A 24,577-nucleotide genomic window follows, 5' to 3' on the forward strand; every position below is an offset into this window, starting at 1 on the left:
GAGACAGGAACTTTCGATGACATGCCACTTTCAGGCCACCGAAGGGCTACTATTGCAGTGGATGACTGCTACATACGGATTATGGCTCGGAGGAACCCTGTCAGCAACGCCACCATGTTGAATAATGCTTTTCGTGCAGCCACAGCACGTCGCGTTATGACTCAAACTGTGCGCAATAGGCTGCATGATGTGCAACTTCACTCCCAACGTCCATGGCGAGGTCCATCTTTGAAACCACGACACCAAACAGCGCGTTACAGAGGGGCCCAACAATATGCCGGAGACGTGTTTAGAGGCAACCCAATCAGGCTCAACGCCTTAGACACACTGTCCAGCGAGTGCAGCAAAGTGGAGGTTCTCTGCTCTTTTGGGGTGGCATTATGTGGGGCCGACATAAGCCGCTGGTAGTCATGGAAGACGCTGTAACGTCTGTACGATATGTGAATGCCATCCTCCAGCCGATAGTGCAACCATATCGGCAGCATATTGGCGAGACATTCATCTTCATGGACGACAATTCGCGCCCCCATCGTGCACATCTTGTGAATGACTTCCTTCAGGATAACGACTTAGCTCAACTAGAATGGCCAGCATGTTCTCCAGACATGAACCCTATCAAATATGCATGGGGTAGATTGAAATAGGTTGTTTATGGACGACGTGGCCCACCAACCATTCTGAGGGATCTACTCTGAATCGCCGTTGAGGGGTGGGACAAATCTGGACCTCGAGTGATTGATGATATTGTGGATAGTATGCCACGACGAATACAGGCATGCATCAGTGAAAGAGGACGTGGGGGCTGGGTACTAATGTGTACAGCAATCTGGACCACCACCTCTGAAGGTCTCACTGTGTGGAGGTGCAAACTGCAGTGCGTTTTTATGAATAATAAACATGACGGAAATGGTGTTTATGTAGATCTCTATTCCAATTTTCTGTACAGGTTCTGGAACTTTCGGAACCGAGGTGATGCAAAACTTTTTTTTATGTGTGCATATCTAAAAAATGCAAACAAAGTGCAAGAAAGAGGAAGACTGATCAAAATGTCGAGACAGTGGTAGCATAAGTGAAGGCAGTTTTCGAATGTAAAATTTACTCGCTAGCTGCAGAGCATACCCAACGACTAGCGTAATTATTTGCGGATGGACTTGGAAACACACAGTTATCTTTTGATGCTCATGACCTGTCGTATAACACGAAAAAGTACTTATGTGAGGAGATTAATTTCTCCACTTGAGCGGCTGATGCTGACGTTAAGGTTCCTGGCAACAGAAAAAAGCTATAAAGAGAGAGATTTCGCTACTACACCCCCAAAACAAGCATTGAATGAAATCATATCCAATGCATGTGATGCTATGTATGCTGTCCTGAAAGAGAATTTCACAGAGAAAATAAAGTACCAGTATCTGAACTCTGTAATATATCAATTCTGAGAAGTTACAGATAGCTGTCCTGAAAGAGAATTTCACAGAGAAAATAAAGTACCAGTATCTGAACTCTGTAATATATCAATCCTGAGAAGTTACAGATAATATTTTTACAGGTTTAGACACGCTTGAAACTTAGTACAGTCTTAGAAATCTTAGGTGTGGCCAATGAGGTGTAGTTTAGTCTGTTCCTGAGTCAGGATTTTCATTTCTGTGCCTGAAGTCCTCCAACAACCTGTGTAGACTTTTGTACCAACACATAAAACTCCAGTCTGACCTCTGGACAGGGATTCATAGCATATCTCGAAAGTTTTACTTCTAGTATTGTTGTAGTGAATTCTACAGGTTGTCTCTGATTCACTCTGGTTGTGAACCACATATTATTTTTTGCAAGAAAAACAAGTTTAAGAATTCTTGTGCCCCTGAAGGCACTGCTGTAACATCTTCAATTACGAACTCCATATGGCATTATTAGTGTACTTTCCTTTAGAATAAAGAGGACAATTTTGGTACACTGTTACGTAAGATTATAGTAGAGGACAGTAGTGAGTGAAAGTATGCTAACAATTAGTTTTGCATGTCGACGTAATGAGAGAGGTTCTCAGTGCAAAGTACACAGAACTGCGCATTTAGGTTTCCTCATCCACAAGCTAGAGCCATCTCAATTTGACGAAAAGATTTCCATCAGTACCATCTAAAAGAGGAATCGGGTAAAACTCTGTGTTAAAATCGGCAGTCACGCCCTTCATTTCTTACTTGTATGTTTTTTGTGGAGTAGATCAGTGAATAGGGTTGAAAAAGACAATTTGTAATTAGTTCTACCTACAAGACAAATCTTAAAATGTGTTTCATATGGGCCACCTTCATAGGAATCAAACAGAAAGCGGAGGATATCAAAATACCACAAACATGGCTTTCTTATCGTCGCCCCCAGTTTCAGATCAAATATAATTCTTTACTTTGCTTAGCTCTTTGCGGTGCGTAGTCCGCAGCGAATGTATTATTTCTATTGCTTCTCCCCTGTTTGGTGTAGGGCCAGTCGCACCCAATTTCTCTAATAAACAGTTAAAAGCTGCAGTCTTCTTGTTTCTATCGCTGATTCCTTGCTCTTAATTTTCCACAGTAGTGTGATTTCTATAGATTTCAGTAAGTTCAGCAATGAACTCTCTAGATAACTCATGAATGTCTGCCACTTTGAAATTCACTTCGGGCACACAGACGAGAAACACTCGACTGATTAAACACCTGACTCAAACATGTTTCGCTCGCCAGATTTGCCGCGATCTTCCGTTCACACGCTAGGATTTGTGAGCGCAGATATGGTTGGTGCCCCATAGATTTGAGCAATTTTGCTCAAACTACCAACTTCAGCTTCCCAGTTTGCGCAAACCTCCGACATGTCGGCGTAGATGTGATGTGTACAGAAATTTGTGCAGACAGATCGTTGCATGTGCCTTCAAATGAAGTGGCGTATCTCCGACGTCATCTAGTTGAAGTGACATATCTTCCGGAGCCTCATTGAAGTAGTTTGTATTCGACGCGGAACGTGAGCGTGGTTGGGAAGAGTGAAATTAAAGCAGTGTGAAGTGTAAATCCTCAGTGAAGCGAAAATATTCGCGGAGAGGTAATTCCAAGTCTCTCATTCCGAACCACCAAAGCTGCAGAAATGGTAAAGCATGATTATTATAGTATCGTAATGAAAGAAGCACGTGTTTCTTTCCCCCTTTAAAAGACGCATTACAGTGTTTATTTACTTGAATACTTTTTTTAGGTCGAGGAGGTTAATCCAAAGGCGTACCCTTTGGCAGATGCCACACTCACAACGAAGATCCTTAATTTAGTGCAACAAGCCATGAATTATAAACAGTTAAGAAAAGGCGCTAATGAAGGTAAGCAAATCCCAACTCTGATTGATGTTATCAAGTCGTAAGTCACTGGCAAATTTTAGTGCTCCACAAGTGTAAACACATTTGGTTCAAATAGCAACAGACTATATTAGAGTTGCACGTGTATCCTCACGCGCTACACATAGGGGGAACATGCGCTGATCACGAGAAAAGTATCTATATTTGAAGGAAAGTTGTATTTGTGAAGATATAAGCACAACCACAAATCACGTGAGTCAGTCTGGCAAAAAACTAAAGGTAAAAAAAAGGACAAAAGGCGTTTCGGAATTCAGCGTGCTATGCTGAATAACACCTGGCGGAAATTTTTCTGGCGTCAACGTGTTGGGGAAGATCCATTCCACAATTTTGAGATGGTCGAAAAGTCTGTCGTAATGCTGCAAATTAACTTGAGGTAGCTGTTTTTATCTAATCTGTGATTCGAGCTCTAATGTTTATATCTGTGCAAAATAAACAAATAAGATTTTTTGAGAAAATTTTGTTATTCCATCTTTTTTGCAAAACAAAAAGTTTTTGAAATTCCGTGCATACATATGCAATACAGTATTTTTTATAAAAAAAAAAATTTTGACAGTTAATTGATCTTTTTTTTTTATCCATATGAAAATAAGTACTTTTTTGGTGACGAACGCATCAGATATGACTGTAACACACAATTTTTGAAATAAAAATTTTTTTTGGTATTCCGTGCATATATATGCTTATACCTTCAGAAATAAGCGTTTCCTTCAAAAATAGGTACTTTTCTAGTGATCAGCGCATAGACCCCCTAAACTGCAATAAGTGCCGTAAACAGTCTCTAATTTGAAATTAAACATAGACACAAAGAATGTGTCTACCTAATGCAAATCAGCTTTTGCAGAATGTCATTTTGCTTTTTTTGAATATCGAATTTTCTGGTGTTAGGTTTTGGTTGATGTACTTTTATAATAAAATTTAAGGTCAAAAGCTACAATTATGTAGTATCCATACGCCCCAGAAAGAACAATGTTCTTTCACACTATAATACATGTCTAGCACATAACCATGCTCATTTTAACTGTTACACAATTTAATTATTTTTGTCATTTGTGTCTTCTTAATAGGTACGTGCATAAGTTGTTTCATGGTTGTGACTGCTAATAAACTGGTACGTAAAATATATGAAGGAAAAGATCCTACATCTATCATCTTTATACCTATAGAAAACTGAAGGAGATATAGGACTGGGGTGTAAAAATAATACATGGAAAAAGCCTCCACATTATTCCCATTTGTTCGTGAAGTTTCTGCGAACATTGGTTTCTGAATATTATTGTGTGATGCTCATATATTCAGGGACAGTGCTGTAAATATTCATGCAGGTTGATATTTTATTTGCAGAAATAATGAAACTGTTATTCGTTGTTTCATCTTACACAATTAAGAATAATCTGTAAATGTGAAATTGCTGAGTCCCTTGGTTAAGAGAAGAGCCTCACTGCAGAAGTAACACACTTAAAAATGGAGTTCTGGAGGAATGGGTGCTGAGAACATCTGGGAAAGAGGTAAAAAAAGAAACCAAGAACTGCTTATCTATCCACTACTTTCCAATATGTGGATAGATTGGCAGACTTCCATGAAAACATGCGTCCTGTGCACTTAAGGTCCAGCACAAAATTTATTGAGATTTTGCTGGCCATCTCATTCAAGAGAGATAGGCGGTACTGAGAGAATGTGTGTTTCAGGTATGGGTGCAGGACCTGAGAAACAAAAGCATCAAGACATAGTGAGCATCAGGAGTTGAACTCTCATTTAGATATAAACAGCAGTGTGGGACCAGCAATAGTTTAGTCTAATTAAAGTCCAGGCATTAAGTACAAATAACAGGAAAACTCTAGCATGTGCGGAAGACTGGGTTGATCAAAATATTGTGCAAAAATGGAAGCAACTCGACTGCATACCCAGGAGCACACCAGTAATGAGAGGTGTGGCTGGAGTGTAAGAAAGAAACAAAAGACTGAATAATAAACTCAGAGCTTATATATGCTTGTGAAGCTATGACCAGACAGCTGGTTTGGAATTCACAACATCCATTTTGAAGCCCTGCAGTGCTTTGCTCTGCGATTCAGATCTCTCTTCCCCTAGAGACAAAAGAGAGAATAGATTTCCACTATATGTTTCACAAATTTCAATATGGTGAGTGCAACCAAACAGCAGTCCCATTCCATATGGTTAAGGAAACATGGTGATTAGCTATGTCACAAGGCAGCACGGGTTCTACAGGTGAAGATGGAGCCTACACATACTACTACCTGCAGTCTATGTATATTCACTTGGCTCTTGCAAGCCGCGCAGGCAGCTGTGTCACTAGGCAAGGTAGTCTCAGGACTCTTCGGCAACTTATGCCAAGAATATTTCCCCTCTCTCTTCGCACACTGCAACCAAATGGTCAGAAGGGGCATGTGCTCACTGTGCACTACTCAGCACCAATTGGCTCAGTGTCATTTGGATGCAGTGTAAGGGTAATGGGGTCAGTGGACCACACTTCCAGCCATTGTCCATTTCCCAGACCTTTGAACCACTAATTGCCATTCAAGTAACTCCTCAGTTGGCATCATGAAGCTGAGTGGCCCTGTTTTTTTTTCCCCCACCAGGAAAAATCAGTGGCAGTAATGGGAATTGAACCCGGGTCCTCCATGTAGCAGTCACACTGACCACTTAGCTACAGAGGTGGACATCTAGTCCAAGACCTCTGTCAAAGTCAGTTCTATCAAGAAAAATGTTGTGACTTTTAACTCTAGGAATACCACCAGAGGGAGGAGCAGGGAGTGTACTTTGTGTCCATCTCCTTTTACCTTTTGTAAATACTGTAACTGTCAATTACTTTATATTTTAAAATTTTGAAAAGTTTTTAATTAATTCTGTAGGGTTAAGTTTTTCAGTTAAACCTAATCCAAAAATTTCAGCTTAATTGACCCCGTTTGGTAGTAGGTACAAAATATATTTTCAGGTTCTGGACCCTACTCACACATCTGTATCTCCTTAAAAAGTATGTTGTTAACAAAAGTCAACAAGAAATTAGAGTATTTTTTATGGTCATAAAGTACCTCCCCATTGGTAATACACAGTATTGAAAATTTGTTGTGTTGCTAGGGTTACTAATGATGAAAGTGATCTTAGCACTGAAGCAGATGTCTTATTCCTGTACCTCAAACCATATTGAATATTCCCCATGCAAACCCAGTCTTGTTTATGGAGTGATTCCAAGAATAACACAAAGAACCTAATTCAAGGTCTGTCGACTTAAGTCCACGAGCATCATGTAGGTGATGCAGACACAATGTTGAGCCATTTTATAAGAAAAATTTTTCTTTGTGGAGCTAGAACATTAGCTCTTCTTGTAAATCAAGTGGCAAGTATTTCATAAGAGAAGAGCTCGTGGTGTAAATATTGAAAAATATGTTTCATTGGAAGAAGTAAGGTTGATGGTGGGAGAATTTCCATACACTGACTGAGCATTCTAATGGGAAGAGCGTTAACCCATCACAGTACTACCACAATTTCTGGGGCTGGATAGACCTTTGAGGCTAAAGTCCAGTTATAGTGTACCGGTGCTCGTTTCATGTTCCTGTTGACAATTTATTGTTGTGCATAGCCAGTCAGGTGATAATATACCGTAACCAATGAGAAATGCTTAATCTTATAATCCTGGTTGTCACAGATAATTTACTGAATATCAATATTTCCTAGATTGTGATTAGATTGGGATTTAATAGTTTAGCAAATTAAGTTAAATACCACTACCTTCATTTATGTTGCATAAGAAATCATGAATGAGCAGTGTGACTGGCAGCATACATCAGGCTCAGGATGTCGCGTTTGCTTCACATCATTCATCGCGCAAACGATTTAAAACAACAGTGTGCAACAGAAAAGCCAGTGTACATCATAATTACTTTTACTAGCCTTTCAAGTAGCTAATAATTGTAAAACCAAATCTTCTCCTCGATAGTGGTCTGAGCTTGTCAAAGCTGATAGGGCTTCAGAGTGTAACCTCAATAGGCAAAGCAGCATTGCTGCATATGTGGTGATAAAGCAAAGCACTCGGTGGACAAGTAAACCAAATTGCTTGCAAGTCCTTAACATCAAATTGCAGTGTGTGCAAAGCAGAAATATTCCATGAAAGAGATCCCAAAAAGAACTAAAATTGAAATGTTTCTATTTAGAAAGTGTAAAAATAACACACAACCGCACATGCACTCAAATGCAAACATTCGTGGTAAGACTGCCTATTGATGATAGTTTGTTGAGCAGTTGTTTGGACAGGTAGAGGGAGGACAGGGAAAGTCTCACAAGACAAGAAGAGGGTGTAGCAGGGTACTGTGAGGCTACTTTTTTGGCAGATGACTCAATGGCTGCACAACAATATGAAAGGAATTCGGAGGATAGGGAGAGAGGAGGAAAGGAGGGGAAGCTGGTGATGAAGATTGGGGGGGGGGGGGCAAGAAGGAAAGGGAGTAACAGGGGTAAATGGAAAGGGGGGAGGGGCAGAGAGGGAGAATGTAAATGTAGGGAGGTGGAAGAAGCCAGTACACAAGCTGGGTGGGGAAGGTGTGTTGTGTATAAAAGAGGGAAAGGAGAAGTAAGGTGAGGCAGTGGAAAACTGGTTAGCAGAGGATTAGGCCAGGGTGTTTGTGAGAGCAGGGGATATGCTGGAGAGATAACTCCCACCTGCAAAGTCTAGAAAAACTAATGCTGGAATAGAGTATCCAAATGACTCACACAATGTAGCTGTTAAGTCATTTGTGGTGTTGTGCATGGGATGTTCACTAATTGGATGGTAAAGTCTGCAGTTTGGCGGTGGTCATTCATGAGAGTAGATAGTTGGTTACACACATGTTCATAGAGAAGGCTGCACAGTAATTGCAGCATAGCTGGTATATAGGGTGTTCCAGAAGGAATGGTAAATATGCGGGGATATGACAGGAATGTTCACTCAAATCAAAATTGTCTCATAAACAGGGACTCTAAAGTGCATATCTTAAAAGCTATGAACATTTCTTCGGTAGAAGAGGTCTTTTTCACAGTAGCAAAGATATACAATTGCACATAGCTTTTAAGGTATGCATTTTAGAGCCAATTTTTATTAGACTTTTTCCTTCACTGTAACTTCGTATGATATACCTTAATACAAACTGACCATTCTTCCAGGGATACACTGTGTAACATCTTGCTTTCACACATGGCCCTGCCTTCCATTGGGTAGGAAATACCTGTGACTGGATTGCAGTAGGAGGTGATGTGTAGGTGTAATGGACAGGCCCATGGTGCAGAGATGGAATAGGGATGGGCAAGGACATTATGTATGTTGGGAGGGCAGCGGAACATTCCTTAGGGTGACATATGTAATATTGGGTGGGATATCCCTGATATCTGGGAATGTCGAGAGTTAGATCCATAGTATAGGATGAGGTTGAGCTTTCCAAGGCCAGGCTGAAACTGAGTGATCAGTGTGTTGTTTGGTGGCTGGTTAATAGGTTTACTGGTATCGAAGGACGGGGCAAGGTAAATCTGTTTATGGATTACCTGGATAGGATATTGTCAGTCAGTAAAGCTCTGGTAAAGTTATTGGTATATTTCGACAACTCCTGCTTTCTATAGCAGGTACAGTGTCCACATGTGGTAAGGCGGTACAGGCGGCTTTATGACTGGGAACTGCTGACAGCTGTCAAAGTGTAGGTAATGTTGTTGCACTTGATGTGAATTGATGTATTTATGTAGCCATCTAATAGGTGGAGATAGACATCTAAGAAAGCGGACCATGAAGCAGATACGGGAGTAGATGTAGAGGTTATGAAGGAAAGAGCAAATATTGTCACTGCTTTGAGTCCAGATCATGAAAATATCATAAATGAATTTGAACAAGGCGAGGCATTTTAGGAAAATATTCTCCAGGTGGCCCATATATAGGTTGGCATGGTATGCTGCTATGTGAGTCCCATAGCAGTATCACGGATTTGTTTAAAGATTTGGCATTTGAAATTGAAATCATTGTGGACCAGGATGTGGTTGGCTAGGAACATTAGGAAAGAGGTGGTAGTTTTAGTGTCGGGGTGACATTAGGGAAGGTAGTTTTCATGGCCACAAGGCCATGTACCAGGATGTCACTTCCACAGCGAACAGGGAGTGTGGTGGTAGTGGACAGGAACAATGAGGTTATGGAAAATAGTTTGGAAGTTTAGGTCAACAAAGCCATAGGTTTGTTCTGCGAGAGCATTGTAAGCAGCATCAAAGGAGTGAGCAGTAGGGTGCTGTTTGGAGAGTAGGAAAAGGTGTGTGTGTGTGTGTGTGTGTGTGTGTGTGTGTGTGTGTGGTTTTGGGATGAGCCTAAGGCATTTAGAAGTTGCTGGAGATCCTGGACTTCTGTAAGGGGATCATTGTCATTTTTGTAAGCAGAGGTGTCCAGAAAGTTTTCAGACCTCCAGCCACATGTTACTAAGATTAATGATCACTGTAGTGGAGCCTTTGTCTGTGGAAAGTATAAGGTTTGGACTTGTTTCCAGGTCACCCATAGCAATGTGTTTCATAGGAATGATGTTGGATTCACTGGGGAGGTACTTACGAAAGGAAGCTGAGGCCAGGTTAGAGGTGAGGAATTCCTGAAAGAGTACTGAGATGACTTACGTGGAGGGGAAGGAGATGGGAACTTTCCTAAACCAGGTTCTGTGTGGGGTTTTGGTTGGCTGTTATCATTGGGGTGTGTGGCGAAGAAATGTATTTACTGTAGACTGCAGGTAAAGGACAGACCACCTTCACAATCCAGCAAGGTTGAACTTTGGTTTTCCTCTAAAGGTCAGACCTTTAGAAAGTACTGTGACTTGTGCATGGGTTAAAGTGGAGCACATCAGCTGCAGGTAATCTCAGCCAGACATTGAACAGGAGTAACTGGGACACCTATTTCAGATGGTGCTGGGAAATCTGTTGCAATCGTTGAAAGGCAAGAGTCTCTTTCACAGTAATAGAATGAAGGACTCTGTGGTCAGAGTAATAGGATTTTGTGAAAGGAGTAGAGGCCATAAAGTGTGGTTTGATCTTAGACTGTATGATTATGAAGCAACAGATAGGTAAGTGTGAGGGACTGAAGGAATTGGAAGAAGTGAAGGTCCTTGTGGTAGGATGGGTGACAGCCAGGGATGCCAATTTTAATGTTGGGATATCATGTGCCAGACAGTATTTCAGAAAGAGGATGTGTGATTGGAGTTCCACCCAGGCAGAGTGGAGTTTTTGAAATTAGCAGAGGTAGAATGGGGAGGGATTTGTGGTTAATGTCTGGGAGACCAAAAGGTTGACTGAAAAAATAGCTAAACACATAATAAAAATAAGTCTGCTTGATAGTCACTGATGACATTTTTATGATCTGGACTCATGAGAGGGGCAACATTTGTTCTTTTCTCAATAACCTCAACCTCTGCTCTCAAATCTGTTTCACCTAGTCTTTCTTAGTTCCAACAGACAACCTTACTACATTTCAATCTCCACGTCTCAGATGGCTTGATAGATATGTCTGTTCATAATAGTGTACCAAGCACCAGCAGTATCTCCATTTTGACAGATGTCACCCATTTCATGTGAAAGTCTCTTCTTCACAGCCTCGCCACTTCTAGAAAGCAGTAGTAGATGGAGTACACCAATAACCTTACTAGAGTCTTTGACAGATAATACCCTGTCCAGGTCATCCATTAACATATTTCCCTTACCACTGTTACCAGTTAACAAGCCATTGTTCAGTACTCCTCTGATCACTCAGCCTCACCCTGGCTTTCCCCCAGGGGCTCAAGGTTCTTTTTTGAGTGCACATGGGGCCCTGAGCTGTTGTAGCCCATTTGTCCATCCCTGGCTGTATTTCATTCACCGTGCTCCTCCCTCCCCATCCTTGCTGCTTCCCCGCTGCCCCCTTCTTCCCTTCTCTGTGTTCTGATTTAGGTCAACCTGGCTGTCCACCTGACTCCCTGTATTCCTTGCAAGTTTGTTTCTCTTGCCTGTTCTTTCATCCTTTTTGGCGTTTTGGTCCCCCCTTGGGATTTGACGTCTACTTATAAATTTTCTGTCTTTAGTATGAACTATTTGAGAAATAACTCCCTCCCTAGCATCTACAGTGTGGACTCCTCCTGCCTTTCCCCTTCCTTCCGCACCATAGCACCCCATTAGGTCACCAGTACGTGCAGCCAGTCCATCTGGTGGGCCTGTTAAGTAACCATCTGGCTGATCCCCCTGACAACAGTGATTACACTACTGATACCTGCGCAGTTGCCTCGCCTTGTATGCCAAGGAGTGGCTGCTTGTCATCCTTGAGCATCAGAACTCCCGGCAATGACCGCCGTGATAGGCAGCCCTTACTGTGGCTGGTATGCACATGGGGAGAAAGCATGATCAGAATGGGTGGTATCAGGGTGGATGCTTGGCGCATGAAGCATATCAAGCTGCAGAAAAATCTGTCTGTTTGCAAACAGCCATCTGTGAGTGGTAAACATTCATTGACTGCTGCTTTGTATGACCCTGCAGGCTTCCCTTGCCTGGCTGCACCGTGGGAGGAGGACCAGTCTTGCCATCTCGGAATGAAACACTTCCCCTGTACCTGGTCTGTACTAGGGCTGACAGGAACACATTCACTGCCAAAAAGCCATTTTCTGTGGAGAATATTCAGGGTAAGTTTGGCGAAGTGGAGTCCCAGTAAGCTGCAGTTGGACTCGCTGCTGATCAAAGCTTCTTATGCTGTCCAGTCTGCAGCTCTTCATCCTTGTGATTGCCTTAGTGACATCCTGGTGTCTCTTACCTCTCACCAGCCATTGAATGTAATCTAGGGAGTGATTTTTCATTGGGACCTCTTGCTACAAACTGATGAGGAACTCTAATATAATCTGGGACAACATGGTGTTCACTTTGTTCGACATGTGCAGAAGAGTCATAAAAAGACAATCACACCAGTAATGGTGCCCTTACGCGTCTTAAGAGGGATATACCCTCCCATAGAAGGTCAAGATTGTGTGTTATCGATATGGCATAAAGCTGTATGTCTCGTCATCCATGAGGTGTTTTCAGTGCTCGCATTTTGGGTGTTTGTCTTCCCGCTGAATGGTGGACCCTGTGGATACCCACTCCATGAGGAAAGCCCCTGTGTCCCACCACCCATGTCTGAATAGTCATGACCGCCATTCTCCACACTCGCCAGATTGCCCAGCTTAAAAGAGAGAGAAGAAGATGCAAGAGTAAAATTCCCTGCGTCACCTTTCTTACGCTAAGGCTCATCAAAAATGGCAGACTCCACCCAGTGTCAATTTCTTCAACTTTTGCTGCTGCCTTCCTACTTAGGCACCCACCGGTACTGGAAGCCTGCCACCACAACTCGGCCATGAGACACACCATCTATGCGTTTCAAGGTCGCTTGCTCTCTTTTGGTCCCGGTTCTTGCAGAAGCCTGCTGCCCCTCTGCACCCTGCCCCCCTCATCCTCCAAAAGAGAAGATGATGAAAGATATGTCCCAGAAGAAGACCCTCCCCCTCACAACCTTAGTCTGACATCTTATTTATGGAAGTGACCCCATCTTCCTCAGTGACACACACTGCCAGAGTGACATGACCGTCCCTCGGCTTCTTTGTGTCTAACATGGATTCTCACCACATGAAAATCCAGTCGTGTACTGAAATCACGAAACCTTGTTTCCTTTTATTTTGCATTTTGTCTTGCTCTTAAAGAAAAGTACTTCTGTGGTGATCACCCTCAAACATCTTGTGGTTATCAAGTGTTCTGTCGGAACTGTGCCGGCCCTGGGATAGCATCTGGAGGGATCTACACTTTAATGGGTCACACCAGTCATTAGTAACTGCATCCCCGTGTACCAACCTGGTAGCAATAGTGGTATGAGTGCGAACAACTCAAGCAATCACAATTTTAAATATCTACCTCCCTTCGGGTAGGCCACTTCCGTACATTGCACTGCATACCGTAGTACAGTAATTAAAACACACCGAACAGGCCGTGAAGGCCCAACGGTGCCGACTGGTTGTTGTCATCCTCAGCTCATAGGCGTCACTGGATGCGGATATGGAGGGACATGTGGTCACCACACTGCTCTCCCAGCCATATGTCAATTTCAGAGACCAGAGCAGCTATTTCTCAATCGAGTAGCTCTTCAGTTTGCCTGACAAGGGCTGAGTGCACCCCACTTGCCAACAGCGTTCGGCAGACTGGATGGTCACCCATCCAAGTGCTAGCTCAACCTGGCAGCGCTAACTTCGATGATGTGACGAGAACTGATGTTCCCACTGCAGCAAGGCTGTTGGCGTAATACAGTAACTCATGCCCCTATATCTTCTCCTCAGGGTTTTCAGTGCACACCACCTCGTAGGTGGGGAGTGCCACTGTAACTGATGGGGGGCTTCTAGTTGACCAACTTATTACAGACTTTAATTTATGTCTCCTCAGTTACTGCTCCTTACCCACTTCAGTGCCACACATGGCACCATTTCTGTTATCAATCTCAAGATCTTTTCCCCTGCTCTCATGGCTTCTCTGCATTGGTCATCCCATGATGGTCTTTGTGACAGTGACCACTTTCCGGTGATTCTACCATTCCCCTGCCACTGCCAGACAGACAGGCCCCCACTTTGGGCATTCTGCAGAGCCAGTTGGTCTCTATATTCATCTTCCGTGCACTTTGACGCCTCTCTTTCGGATTGCATTGATGTGATAGTGCAAGGCATATCTGACGTTATCCTTCATGCTGCTGGCACTGCTATCCCCCTATCCACAGGTTGCCCTCATCGTCGACCAGTACCTTGGGGTCCAAGGAGGTAGCAGTCACTATCCAGAGCTGCCGACAGGTGCTGCGGTGATTTAAATGACACCCTTCACAGACCCTCTTCAACACCTCTGTGTTAAGGCTCATTACTTTATTAATCAGAGTAAAAAGGAATGCTGGGAGTGCTGTTTCCTCACTGGGGATGCCTCTTCATCACAGGTTTGGTCCGAGCTCTGTAGCCTTCTGGGCTGCCAGTGACAATTAGCTTTCCAGGGTGCTCTGTGTACTGATCCATCGGTCCTTGCAGAACATCTCGTGACACACTTTGCTTCAGCATCAGCATCTTCTTCATATCCTATTACCTTTCCCAATAAAAAACAAGAAGTTGAAGAAACTTTTCTCTGTTTCAACATCCATTTTTGTCCTTGTATCAGTGTGGCTTCCAGGAAGGATGATCTACAGCTGACCACTTACTCAGATTGGCAATCCAACTGGCTTTTACTAACTACCGGCAGCTTGTCACAATCTTCTTTGACTTACATAAAGCTTACGACATGGCTTGACACCATCACATTTTAGTTACCCTCGATGACCAGGGCTTTTGTGGCACCCTTCAGATTTTTATGCAAAAGTTTTTATCCTATCAGCTCTTCTGGGTTCAAGTTGGCACCTCTTTCAGCACCTCTAAGATCCTGGAGAATGGTATCCCAAACAGTTCTGTGTTAAGTGTCACGCTCATCACCACCATCAATGAGCTTGTGCCTTCTGTTGGGCCTCTGGTTACCTCGGTGTTGTCTGTTGACAATTTTTGCATCTGGTGCAGCTTCCACTCTGTAGCATCCGCTAGATGCCACATCCCAGGCACCATCTGATGGGCTCTTTCACATGGATGGGCCCTTTTCCATTGCTTCCAGTTTTCTCCCTCCAAAACATGGGTTATGCATTTTTGCCTTAGACCTACAGTACACACCGATCCCGAACTTTATTTAGGTGACCAGTGCCTAGATGTTGTTGCACTGTCCCATTTCTTGGGCCTTCTTTTTGATAAAAAGTTGACATGGCTGCCCCATATTTGCCACTGGAAGACTAAATGCTTGTGGAATCTTAATGCTCTCGGTGTCTAGGCCCACAAGTGTTGGGGTGCAGACTGTGCAGCTCTTCTCCATCTTACTGTGCTCTGGTTTTGTCCAGACTAGATCATGGCTGTCAGGATTATGGCTCAGCAGCTCTTTCCACTCTGAAACTACCTGACCTTGTTCATTATTATGCGGTGCATCTGGCTATTGGTGCCTTTCACACTAGTCCTGCAACAGCCTCCTCGCAGAAGCAGGGATTCCCCTTAACAAATACGAAAGAGTCAACTCCTGGTTTCTTGCGCAATCGCCATTCAATAATTACCTGACCATCCCGTGTACCCCACCGTGTTTGCAAATGAGGGAGGTCTCCCTCCTGATACCCACCCTCGAGTGGATTTGCTGGTTGGAATGTCTCTCACTTTCATCTGTCAGTATCTCCACTCTCTGGGAAGTGTCCTGTGGTACCTCAACCATAGATTAGGACTGATCTATTCCAGGGTCATAAGGTCTCTGTTGTCACTAAGTTATTCCAATGTCCTGTACGTTCCATCCTTGAATAGTTAAAAGGTGCTACCATCTTCTGCACTGATGGTTTTTTGACAGATAGGTGGGGTATGCTTCTATATCTGCTATTGGCATGCAACACCATTTACTGCTGGGACTGTGGAGTGTCCACAGCAGAACTGCTAGCCATTCACAGGGCCCTCCATAGTGTTTTAATATTTACCAACTCAATGAGCAGCTTGCAGGCTATTGACTGATGCTAATCTCGTCACACTTTGGTCACTGCTATCCATGACCTTCTCTCTCCCCTTGGCTGTGCCGCCTACCTACTGAGTTGTCTTTCTCTGGGTCCCAAGTCATGTGAGCATCCCAGGGAATTAACTGGCTGGCTGTTTGGCTAGGTGGGCAGATACTTAGCCCTATTGTCTTTCATGATTCCAGGTCCAGGTATGCGGATTCACATAAGACCTCTTTTTGTTCAAAAGTGGAATGATATCTGGTGTGCTGCTGCTCTCAATAATAAATTCAACACAATCAAGGAGACTACTGAAGTTTGGCACTCTTCCTTCCACTCCTCTCAGGAGGAGTCCACTGTCTCATGCCATCTACGCAATGGTCATACTAGGCTCTCCATTGTTTTCTCTTGCATAACAAGCCACCCCCTCAGTTTGGTTCTGGAGCCAGATTGACAGTATGGCATATATTGGTAGACTGTCCCCTCCTTTTGGGCCTTCGTACTAAATATAGCCTTCCAAATTCCTTGTCTTTAATATGAGCTGACGATTCACAGATTGTCGAACTGATACTCAGATTCCTTAGTGAAAGTGGTTTTTATTTTCAGTTATAAGGTTTTGCTTTCCTTCTGGAGCAAGGGCTGGGTTGTTGTGGTTGGGAGCCTCTTTGTGTTTTTTTGAGTCTGGGACCCATGGCCGCTCCCCCGTGCACAGACAGCTCCTTTTTCCCCCCATGTTTTTCCAGCTTTTAGATTTGACCCTCCCTTTTATACCTTCTACTGTGTGTGTGTGTGTGTGTGTGTGTGTGTGTGTTTAGCTTTGTAGTTTGACTCCTCAATCAATCACTCTGGTCTTGAAAAGCTTAAACACATCATTCACTAAAGCTTAGACTTCTCGTCATGACGTGAGATGAGGGTAGCCTACCCGACATCCTATCAGTATCGGCCAAAATAGTGTTCTGCTGCCCACCCAAATTTCAAAGTAGTCTTCATCCATCATGCACCCTGTGGATCCATTTCCTTGTTGTCCCCCCCTTTCCCCCTACCTGCCCTCTCTCCATTTCCCTTTCCTTTCTGCTCACTCAAGTGGTTATGTTAATATACACAACTGTAGAATTTGGGGCGGTGAAAATCCACGAAAATCCCTGGAACAAAAATGTGACAGCAGAAAATTGAATGTGTTTTGTGCATTGAGCAACAGCAAAGTTAATGGAACTTTCTTTTTCCAAGAAAAAAACGATCAGTGGAATAGTAGTGTGCATAGATATGTTGAAAACTTCTGAATCCCTCAGATGGAGGTTGATAACAAAGAATGCAGAACAATGTCCAGGATTTTCTAAATATCCACTATGTCAACTCTTGATAACTGGCTTAGTTTGATGAAGAAGGTATGCTGGAGCCAGTTGAAGCCACTTCTTGATTACATCCCACAGAACTACTAAATTTTTGGGGCATTGACTGCTAAGTTTCACCCATTCCAAATAGTCCCAGGCATTTTTTGTGGGATTAAGGTTCGGCGATGTAGCCAGCTAGTTGGCGTGCCATAGGTGTTAAGATGTTAATCAAACCAAGCGTTGCAGCCCTTTGAACACGACTGTTACCTCATAAGACAGAAGTGTCCACAGCATACTCACCACGAAGATATAGAAGAAGACACAACACGATAAGTTTTGAAGTAAACACCCTGTTTCCTGTTCTTGGTACCTTGAATGAGTTGAATGACTTGGTCCAGGTTTTAATATGAAAACACCCCTCAAAGCATCACAGAACTACCTCTGACCTGAACTACATCAACACTCTGCGAGTTAAGTAGACCATCAGAGCACTCTATGCCTTGCATCATTTACAAAATTAATCGGGTCCTACTTCTTGGAACAGAATTCAAGCACTTTTCTTCATAATTAAATCTCACAATTTTTATGATGATGTTACTTTGTACTTTTTAAACTCAGAGTGGGCAATGATAATTGTATTAATTTGTCTAAACATAGGTTTAACCATGATAGAGTTGTTCGCTCAAAGTTTCATGGAAGCATATAATAATATCAATTGAAGTATAAAAAGTGACACACTACAAAGCAATTATACCTGCGGTTTCTTTTCACATTTCTCACACTTGCCAAGCAGTCTCTGTAACAAATGGCAAGTGGCCAGCCACATAAGACTGGTCTAGTGCAGATGCCCCTCTCTCTTGTGTTTGACAATGCCGTAGTATGCCTAACAGACTGCAGTGTGTTGCAGCTGCTACCCATTGTTTTTGACTAAGCCTTAAATAAGTATGGTGCAACATTCCTCCAAAAGGTTTAGCTGATTTGAAGTATTTAGTGCCCAGGGAATTATGAAATGAAATGTTAAATGTCAGCTTATTGTGTAACATTTAAGTTTCATTAAAATTAAACACAATAATTCAGAAAAATAGCCTGTGATGTAATTCTGACTCAAGGTAATTATTCCTTAAAAGTAAATTGCAAAAAGGAAGAAAATAGCATTTATACAGTTTGGAAGTGATGGCAGAACAAATGGATATATTCCACTTAGCTATGTTTCAAAATCTAAGTTGGCTTGAAGGTCTGTTAGACTTGGGTGATTCAAGGAAATGTACACCAAAATTGACACTGCAGCAGAGTTTAACTTGCATTCATGCTTATTTTTAACATAAGACACCCTTATCACAATACATATATTCAATCTTTGTAGGTGTAACATCTGTTTTTATTCCTATATGTTGTCTTAATTTAATTTTAATGTTCCAGCTACAAAAACTCTGAATCGTGGGCTGTCAGAATTTATAGTAATGGCTGCAGATGCAGAACCATTAGAAATTCTGCTTCATCTACCTCTTTTATGTGAAGACAAAAATGTTCCTTACGTGTTTGTGCGCTCGAAGCAAGGTAAAGTTAATTTCTTACTCGTATCAACTAAATTTGCAATAAATTCATATACCTTTAAAATATATTGACTTCACTTTGTGTGAGGAATTCTATTTACTTAGGGTGTTTCACAATCCAAATTACAGGCTTCTAGAGGTTGTAGAGTGGACTTTGTGCTGATCACTTTCCAATTTGGTGTGTGTGTGTGTGTGTGTGTGTGTGTGTGTGTGTGTGTGTGTGTGTAATTCAGAGACATCCAGTAAAACTTAGGATTCTGGGAATTTTTCATTGTTTTCGTTTTCAGTTAGATTTTTGTAATTCAGACTGGTAAGAACTGATACTCTAACAAAGAATTTTACTGTGTCCCACTACTGCAGAATAATACTGCAGCAATAAAACAACGGAAAGAAAAAATAAATAAAACTTAAGTTGCAAAGGAAATGTGCCATTTACAACAACAAACATAGTGCACACAAGTGTCTGCCAACAGCAAAATGTGTCGAAGGCTTTAGGATGAAGACTACACAATACTTCACAAGAACGAACTGCTCCTGATGAGCATGAAATCACAACTGCTTACATTAAGTTTGTTTGATCGGATGCCAGTGGGCTCATGCACATGCACAGTTGAGTTGCCCATGAGCAGTATCATTTCCCACTTCTGGCTACTTAAAAAAAATTTATGACGTGCCGAATCTGCGCAGAACAGTCTTGAGTTGGAGTAGGGAGGGGCCTGTCTCCCATGTTTATGTTTAGTTATTTTGCTGTTTCTTCTTTGTTCACAGCTCTCACATCAAATGAAAACAAAACTAATTTGTGGCTGGAAGCTATGTAGTGAATTAAAATACATTCGCATAATCATGCCCACCCCTCCCCCCTCGAGGCTCACCTCTCTTTGGTGGGTTCATGCCTGGCTACCACAGGGCCCCATCCTTTGCAGCATCTTTTCCTTTCCATGCTGCATGTCTATCCACTTGCTGTTCTTTTTCCACTCCTTTGGGGAACATATCTGAGCTGTTTCTGGAAATGTGTTCTGCATTCTCAGTAGTCAGTATCGGAATAATCTCCATCATTTTCCGTTCCTTTATTCGTTCTTCATTCCATCTTCTCCTATTGTTCCTCCACTTCGGCGTTTGAGGTTCCTCTTTTTCTTCTTCCTCTCTGTGCACTCCTGAAGGCCAGCCCACGCATCTGACTTATTAACAGGTGATTGGGTAACGCATAATTCCCAGCCCCAGGTTGACAGGTAGGGTTCGTGATACTCGTGGTACAGGCCAGGCCCGGGGCGGGTTGTTTGCCTGAGCTGCTACCTTCCCAAACTGTAGATTGTTTCAGGTGTTCGGGTGGTGTGACCTGAGGTGTGAACAATCACCTAAGGCGAGTGCACTCCTTGTGAAGGAGGCCCCCAGTTGGAAGGAGCGTGATATCAGAGATGCTGGCAATTGTGGGAGTTTTCTCACAGTGAGCCAATCATCTTCACAATCAGCACCTACGAAATGTAAACAGAATGAGGCTAACGATTCAAAGAGCCTCCTAGCAGCACCATAGTTCCTCGTTGCTTCATGTACTGAAGAGTCAGTCCTTCACTACAGTAAGTCCGTTTATTATTCAGAAAAAATGCTGATGCAGTTGCTGGCCCTGTGAACTGCTCTCGTTCACGCAATGGCACTTTGCTTTCGGAGACTACTTTTGATTCTGAAGCACAACTACTGCTTGGAACTACACTTCCCCTTGGCTATCATGTTCGTGTTGAAAACTGCATTCTTCCTGTGGTATTATATACACCAGGCTGCTCGATGGGCTGACCAAGGCAGAGATCTAAATATACCTCTCTTATCAGGATGTCATTGCTGTCCATCAGGTGATGCCTCCTTAGTGGCCACAAGCACCCTTTCTCACTTTTGATAGTGGTTCTTCCAAAAAGATCAAAGCAGGTTATAAAGTTATCACAGTCAAACTGTATATTCCAAACCTGATGCGCTGCTACCAGTGTCATTGTTACAACCACACTCGTGAGTCCTGTCTGCATACAGCTAAATGTGTAACCTATAGTAGGGATGCTCAACGCTCCACCTCCATCTCCCCGCTGCATCAACTGCAATGGTGACCATGCCGCCTCCTCCCATAATTGTCCTATACATCTTGATGAGTGGGCTGTCCAGGAGATCTGGGTGAAGGAAAAAGTACCTTACCCGGTCACTCGCAAGTTGTTGGCTAGTCGGAAACCCTGTGTTCTACCATCTGGCACGTACAGTACTGTTCTTGCTACATCTCACTCCACGCAGACATGTGACTTCAAATTCTGGAATTGTTTGCTAAATTTCAAGTGCACATTTTATCTTCTGGCGTGTGTGGCATTATACCGTAATAAAGAGCCAAACGTGAGGTAATACGATGTTAGTGCACCAGAAAATCTGTGTCTCGAAAACTGCACTGAAGAGCTTAATATTCGGTGTATTGTTAACTGGGAAATCAGAGACTTTCCCCCCCTTGTCCTCATATGGAAATGAAATCCTATGCTTCTTGACAGAGCATAGGGAACGGTGTGGGTAACTTGCACCACCGTACTAGGCAAGGTCCTAATGGAGTTGGTTTGCCATTGCCTTTCTCCATCCATAATGGGAATGAATGAAAATGAAGACAACACACCACCACCCAGTCATCTCAGGGCTGGCGAAAATCCCTGAACCCCCCCACCCCCCTTGGGGAATCGAACCCAGGACCCCATGCTCAGGAAGTGAGAATGCTACGGCAATATCACGAGCGGTGGACTTGTTCCGTATGTGTGTGTGTACACCATGAAATAATCCTTTGTTACACCCAAACAGTAAATTTCCAGACATGGGTTCAATATCAAAACTTCATACAACCTCTAGCAGCCTGCATTTTTCATGAACACCCTTTACCCAACTGCCAGTAAGTTTGTTTGTTCTGAATCAGACTGTCAGTGAAATGCAGTTAATATTCATAATTACTCAATAACTTCAAGTGTATTTCCCGTTTGTGCAGATTGATGCATTTCTAGCATATTCTGTCAGTGTAATCTTCTCAAAAACACCTAAAAAGTGTTCTTTGTGTTGCAGCTCTGGGGAGAGCGTGTGGTGTGTCACGTCCCGTCGTTGCGTGCTCTGTAACTGTTAATGAAGGCTCACAGCTGAAACCACAAATCCAAGCTATCCAACAGGAGATAGAAAGGCTCCTTGTGTGAACAGATGTTTATGTAATTTTGTTACAAAACATTCATTTTATATCTAGTTTCATAAATAAAGTTTAAAAAAATATGAAAGTTATTTATTTAATTTGTAAAAATGGGCATAACATTAAACTTCCAATTTTCGTGCCAACGCAGTTGCTGAAATTTCCTCAATTCATAGCGAAAGGATTCGGCAATTCTTTGTTGTGTCTCATTCTCTGGAAAACGATAAAACCAAGTCTGCAATTGTTCAGAGAGCTCAGAACTGTTTGTAAATTCATAGCCATTAATTTTGTGCTTTACCAGTTCATGTAAGCTGAAAGGAATAAAAAATTTAATTAGTATCACATTACTTCCATGAAATGAAAATTAATCGTCTGCAGTTGGTTCCAGTTAGATTTATATGCCATATTATCTTAATCAAATTGTTTTTACTTCCACAGATTTAGAATTGAGTACAATATAATACATTTTTAATAAATATAAAAAGGCTTACCAGCCATAACTGTAGGCACAAACAGGAAGCCCGCAACCAAACATATCAACTACTTTCATTGGCAAATCCAAGCCACTGGATGATGTGTGAAGACATACACCAAGGTCAGCACTTGCTGAAAGAGAAAATGTATTATGGCAATCTAACCAGAATTGTAAATTCAGTAACATACGAGGGGGGACCCAAAAGAAACCAGACTTCGAGGACGCTGCCACTTGTAGATGTAGTGCAGGGTTCTCACGCTAGATGGTGTTAGTAGAGACCTTCCTGAAACAGCTGTGCAGAGCTAAACGTGCAAGTGTGGTATTGTGTTTCTCTTACTGTTGGCGGGTTACCTTTGCAAAGTCGTTATGGCAACTTTAAAAGAACAAAGAGAGCGTGTGAAATTTTGTTTCCTGCTTAAAAAAACTGCAATGGAGACACACCAAATGCTTCAGGAAGCTTTCCAGGATGACGCTACGAGCCGCACACAGGTTTTTGAGTGGTTTGGGCGCTTTAAATGTGGTGAGATGTGTGCTGAAGACCAAGCTCGTTCTGGACACCCTTCAACATCGCGAAATGAGAACACTGAAAAGGTCCGCCAAAATATCAACGAGGATAGTCGCCAGAGATAGGAATCAGTTGGAGCTCGTGCCAGCAGATTTTGAGTGGGGATTTGCAGGAGATGTGTTGCTGCTAAATTTGTGCCTTCTCACACAGGAGCAAAGAACCATCCGCATAAATGTGTGTCTGGACTTTAAACAGAGATTGCACGTGATCCAAACTTCTTGAACAAAGTCATTACAGGGGATCAGAGTTGGTGTTACGGGTATGACCCAGAAACTAAACAAGTGTCAAGCCAGTGGAGGACTCCCAACTCTGCCAGAGCAAAAACTGCAAGGCAAGTGAGGTCAAATGTGAAGACGATGATCATTGTCTTTTTTGATGTTCGTGGAATTGTGCATCGGGAATTCGTACCCCCTGACCAGACTGTTAACCAGCACTTTTACTTGGATGTTTTAAGGCGTCTGCAAGAGGAGAAAACGCCCAGAACTTTGGTGATCAGGTGACTGGTTTCTGCATCACGGCAACGCTCCAGCACACACGGCCTGACGAGTGACCCACTATTTGGCATCTCAGAGATGGTCTGTCATTCCCCATGCTCCGTATTCGCTGGACCTAGCCCTTTGCGACTTTTTCCTATTTCCACGAATGAAAAAAAACTCTAAAAGGGGAGTGTTATGATGATGTGGAGGCGGTAAAAACAGTTTCGCAAAGGGCACTGGACAATATCAAACTTGAAGAGTTCCAAACATTCTTCCAACAGTGGGAAAAGAGACTTGACAAGTGCACTGCATGTAATGGAGAGTATTTTGAAGGTAACTGAAGTAATTTTGTAAAAAGGGTCATCAATAAATTTTTTATGACAAGCCGCCCCCCCCCCCCCCCCCCTTGTACAGAGCATCTCAGGCATTTAAGATCCATAATGATTTTGATATTTCTGTAATACATACTGAACACAAGATAAATTATTGTATTTACTGGATAAGAAATTTTTTCCCAAATTTGTCATAATAAAACCAGGGTTGTCATACTCCCAGATTAAACTACTGCTGCCAAGGTCAACATTTTTATGTCGTTTGGTTGTGTGTATGGTATTTGTAGGGGTCATCTTAAATTTAGAGAAGAAGCTTTGGGTACTGAGTTCAGGTGCACATTTATTTTGAATAATTTGGAAGGGTAGAGCTCAACAAATGATGATCACATTCCAACAGGATCAACACTAGCAGTCACATGACACACGCCAGAAACTACACTGTTGTCCAAAATTAAAGCAACAAACTGCAATTTCCCCATCTTGTGTCTAATTCATGTCATGGTATAATCATATAAAATGTCAACTGATGTCTGTACAATCGTGTTTCTACATGGAATATGGCATTCCAGTCAATGGATAACCATGTTAACGATAATGTCAGGGCACCTATCAAACGCTGTAGTGTGTGCCACATCCACAATAGCTGTGTATACAGTCACAGGCTGGTCAGTATGGCACAAAGAAGGTCCCTACCAGACACTCTGCAGTGGAGAGCCATAAGAAGAATTGTAGCAGGACAGTCACAAACTGATGGGG

General features: G+C 42.6%; 2 protein-coding genes across 2 annotated transcripts in view; one reads left to right on the plus strand and one right to left on the minus strand.

Annotated features, from left to right (window-relative positions):
- Nucleotides 1–2,948: 2,948 nt before the first annotated feature.
- Nucleotides 2,949–22,061, plus strand: LOC126475250 (NHP2-like protein 1). The gene is made up of 4 exons (XM_050102952.1): nucleotides 2,949–3,099; nucleotides 3,202–3,319; nucleotides 18,659–18,796; nucleotides 21,859–22,061. Exons 1-4 carry the CDS (start codon nucleotides 3,097–3,099, stop codon nucleotides 21,981–21,983), a joined length of 384 nt encoding a protein of 127 aa, XP_049958909.1. The 5' UTR covers nucleotides 2,949–3,096; the 3' UTR covers nucleotides 21,984–22,061.
- Nucleotides 22,051–24,577, minus strand: part of LOC126475249 (chitobiosyldiphosphodolichol beta-mannosyltransferase) — an 89,357-nt gene continuing 86,830 nt past the window's right edge. Inside the window, exons 5-6 of the mRNA XM_050102951.1 lie at nucleotides 22,465–22,579; nucleotides 22,051–22,284 (exon numbers count right to left, since the gene is read on the minus strand). Of these exons, the coding sequence (XP_049958908.1) occupies nucleotides 22,071–22,284; nucleotides 22,465–22,579 (329 nt within the window). The 3' untranslated portion in view covers nucleotides 22,051–22,070. The remainder of the gene's footprint in view (nucleotides 22,285–22,464; nucleotides 22,580–24,577) is intronic.

This window comes from Schistocerca serialis, chromosome 4 (assembly GCF_023864345.2).
Source record: "Schistocerca serialis cubense isolate TAMUIC-IGC-003099 chromosome 4, iqSchSeri2.2, whole genome shotgun sequence".
NCBI classification, from domain to species: domain Eukaryota; kingdom Metazoa; phylum Arthropoda; class Insecta; order Orthoptera; family Acrididae; genus Schistocerca; species Schistocerca serialis.

What these genes read in the sequence shown, in the direction of transcription:
- LOC126475250 (XM_050102952.1), top strand. An exon ending in AAGAAAAGGCGCTAATGAAG is followed by an intron (nt 3,320 to 18,658) that starts GTAAGCAAATCC and finishes TTAATGTTCCAG; the next exon opens with CTACAAAAACTCTGAATCGT. An exon ending in GTTTGTGCGCTCGAAGCAAG is followed by an intron (nt 18,797 to 21,858) that starts GTAAAGTTAATT and finishes TTTGTGTTGCAG; the next exon opens with CTCTGGGGAGAGCGTGTGGT.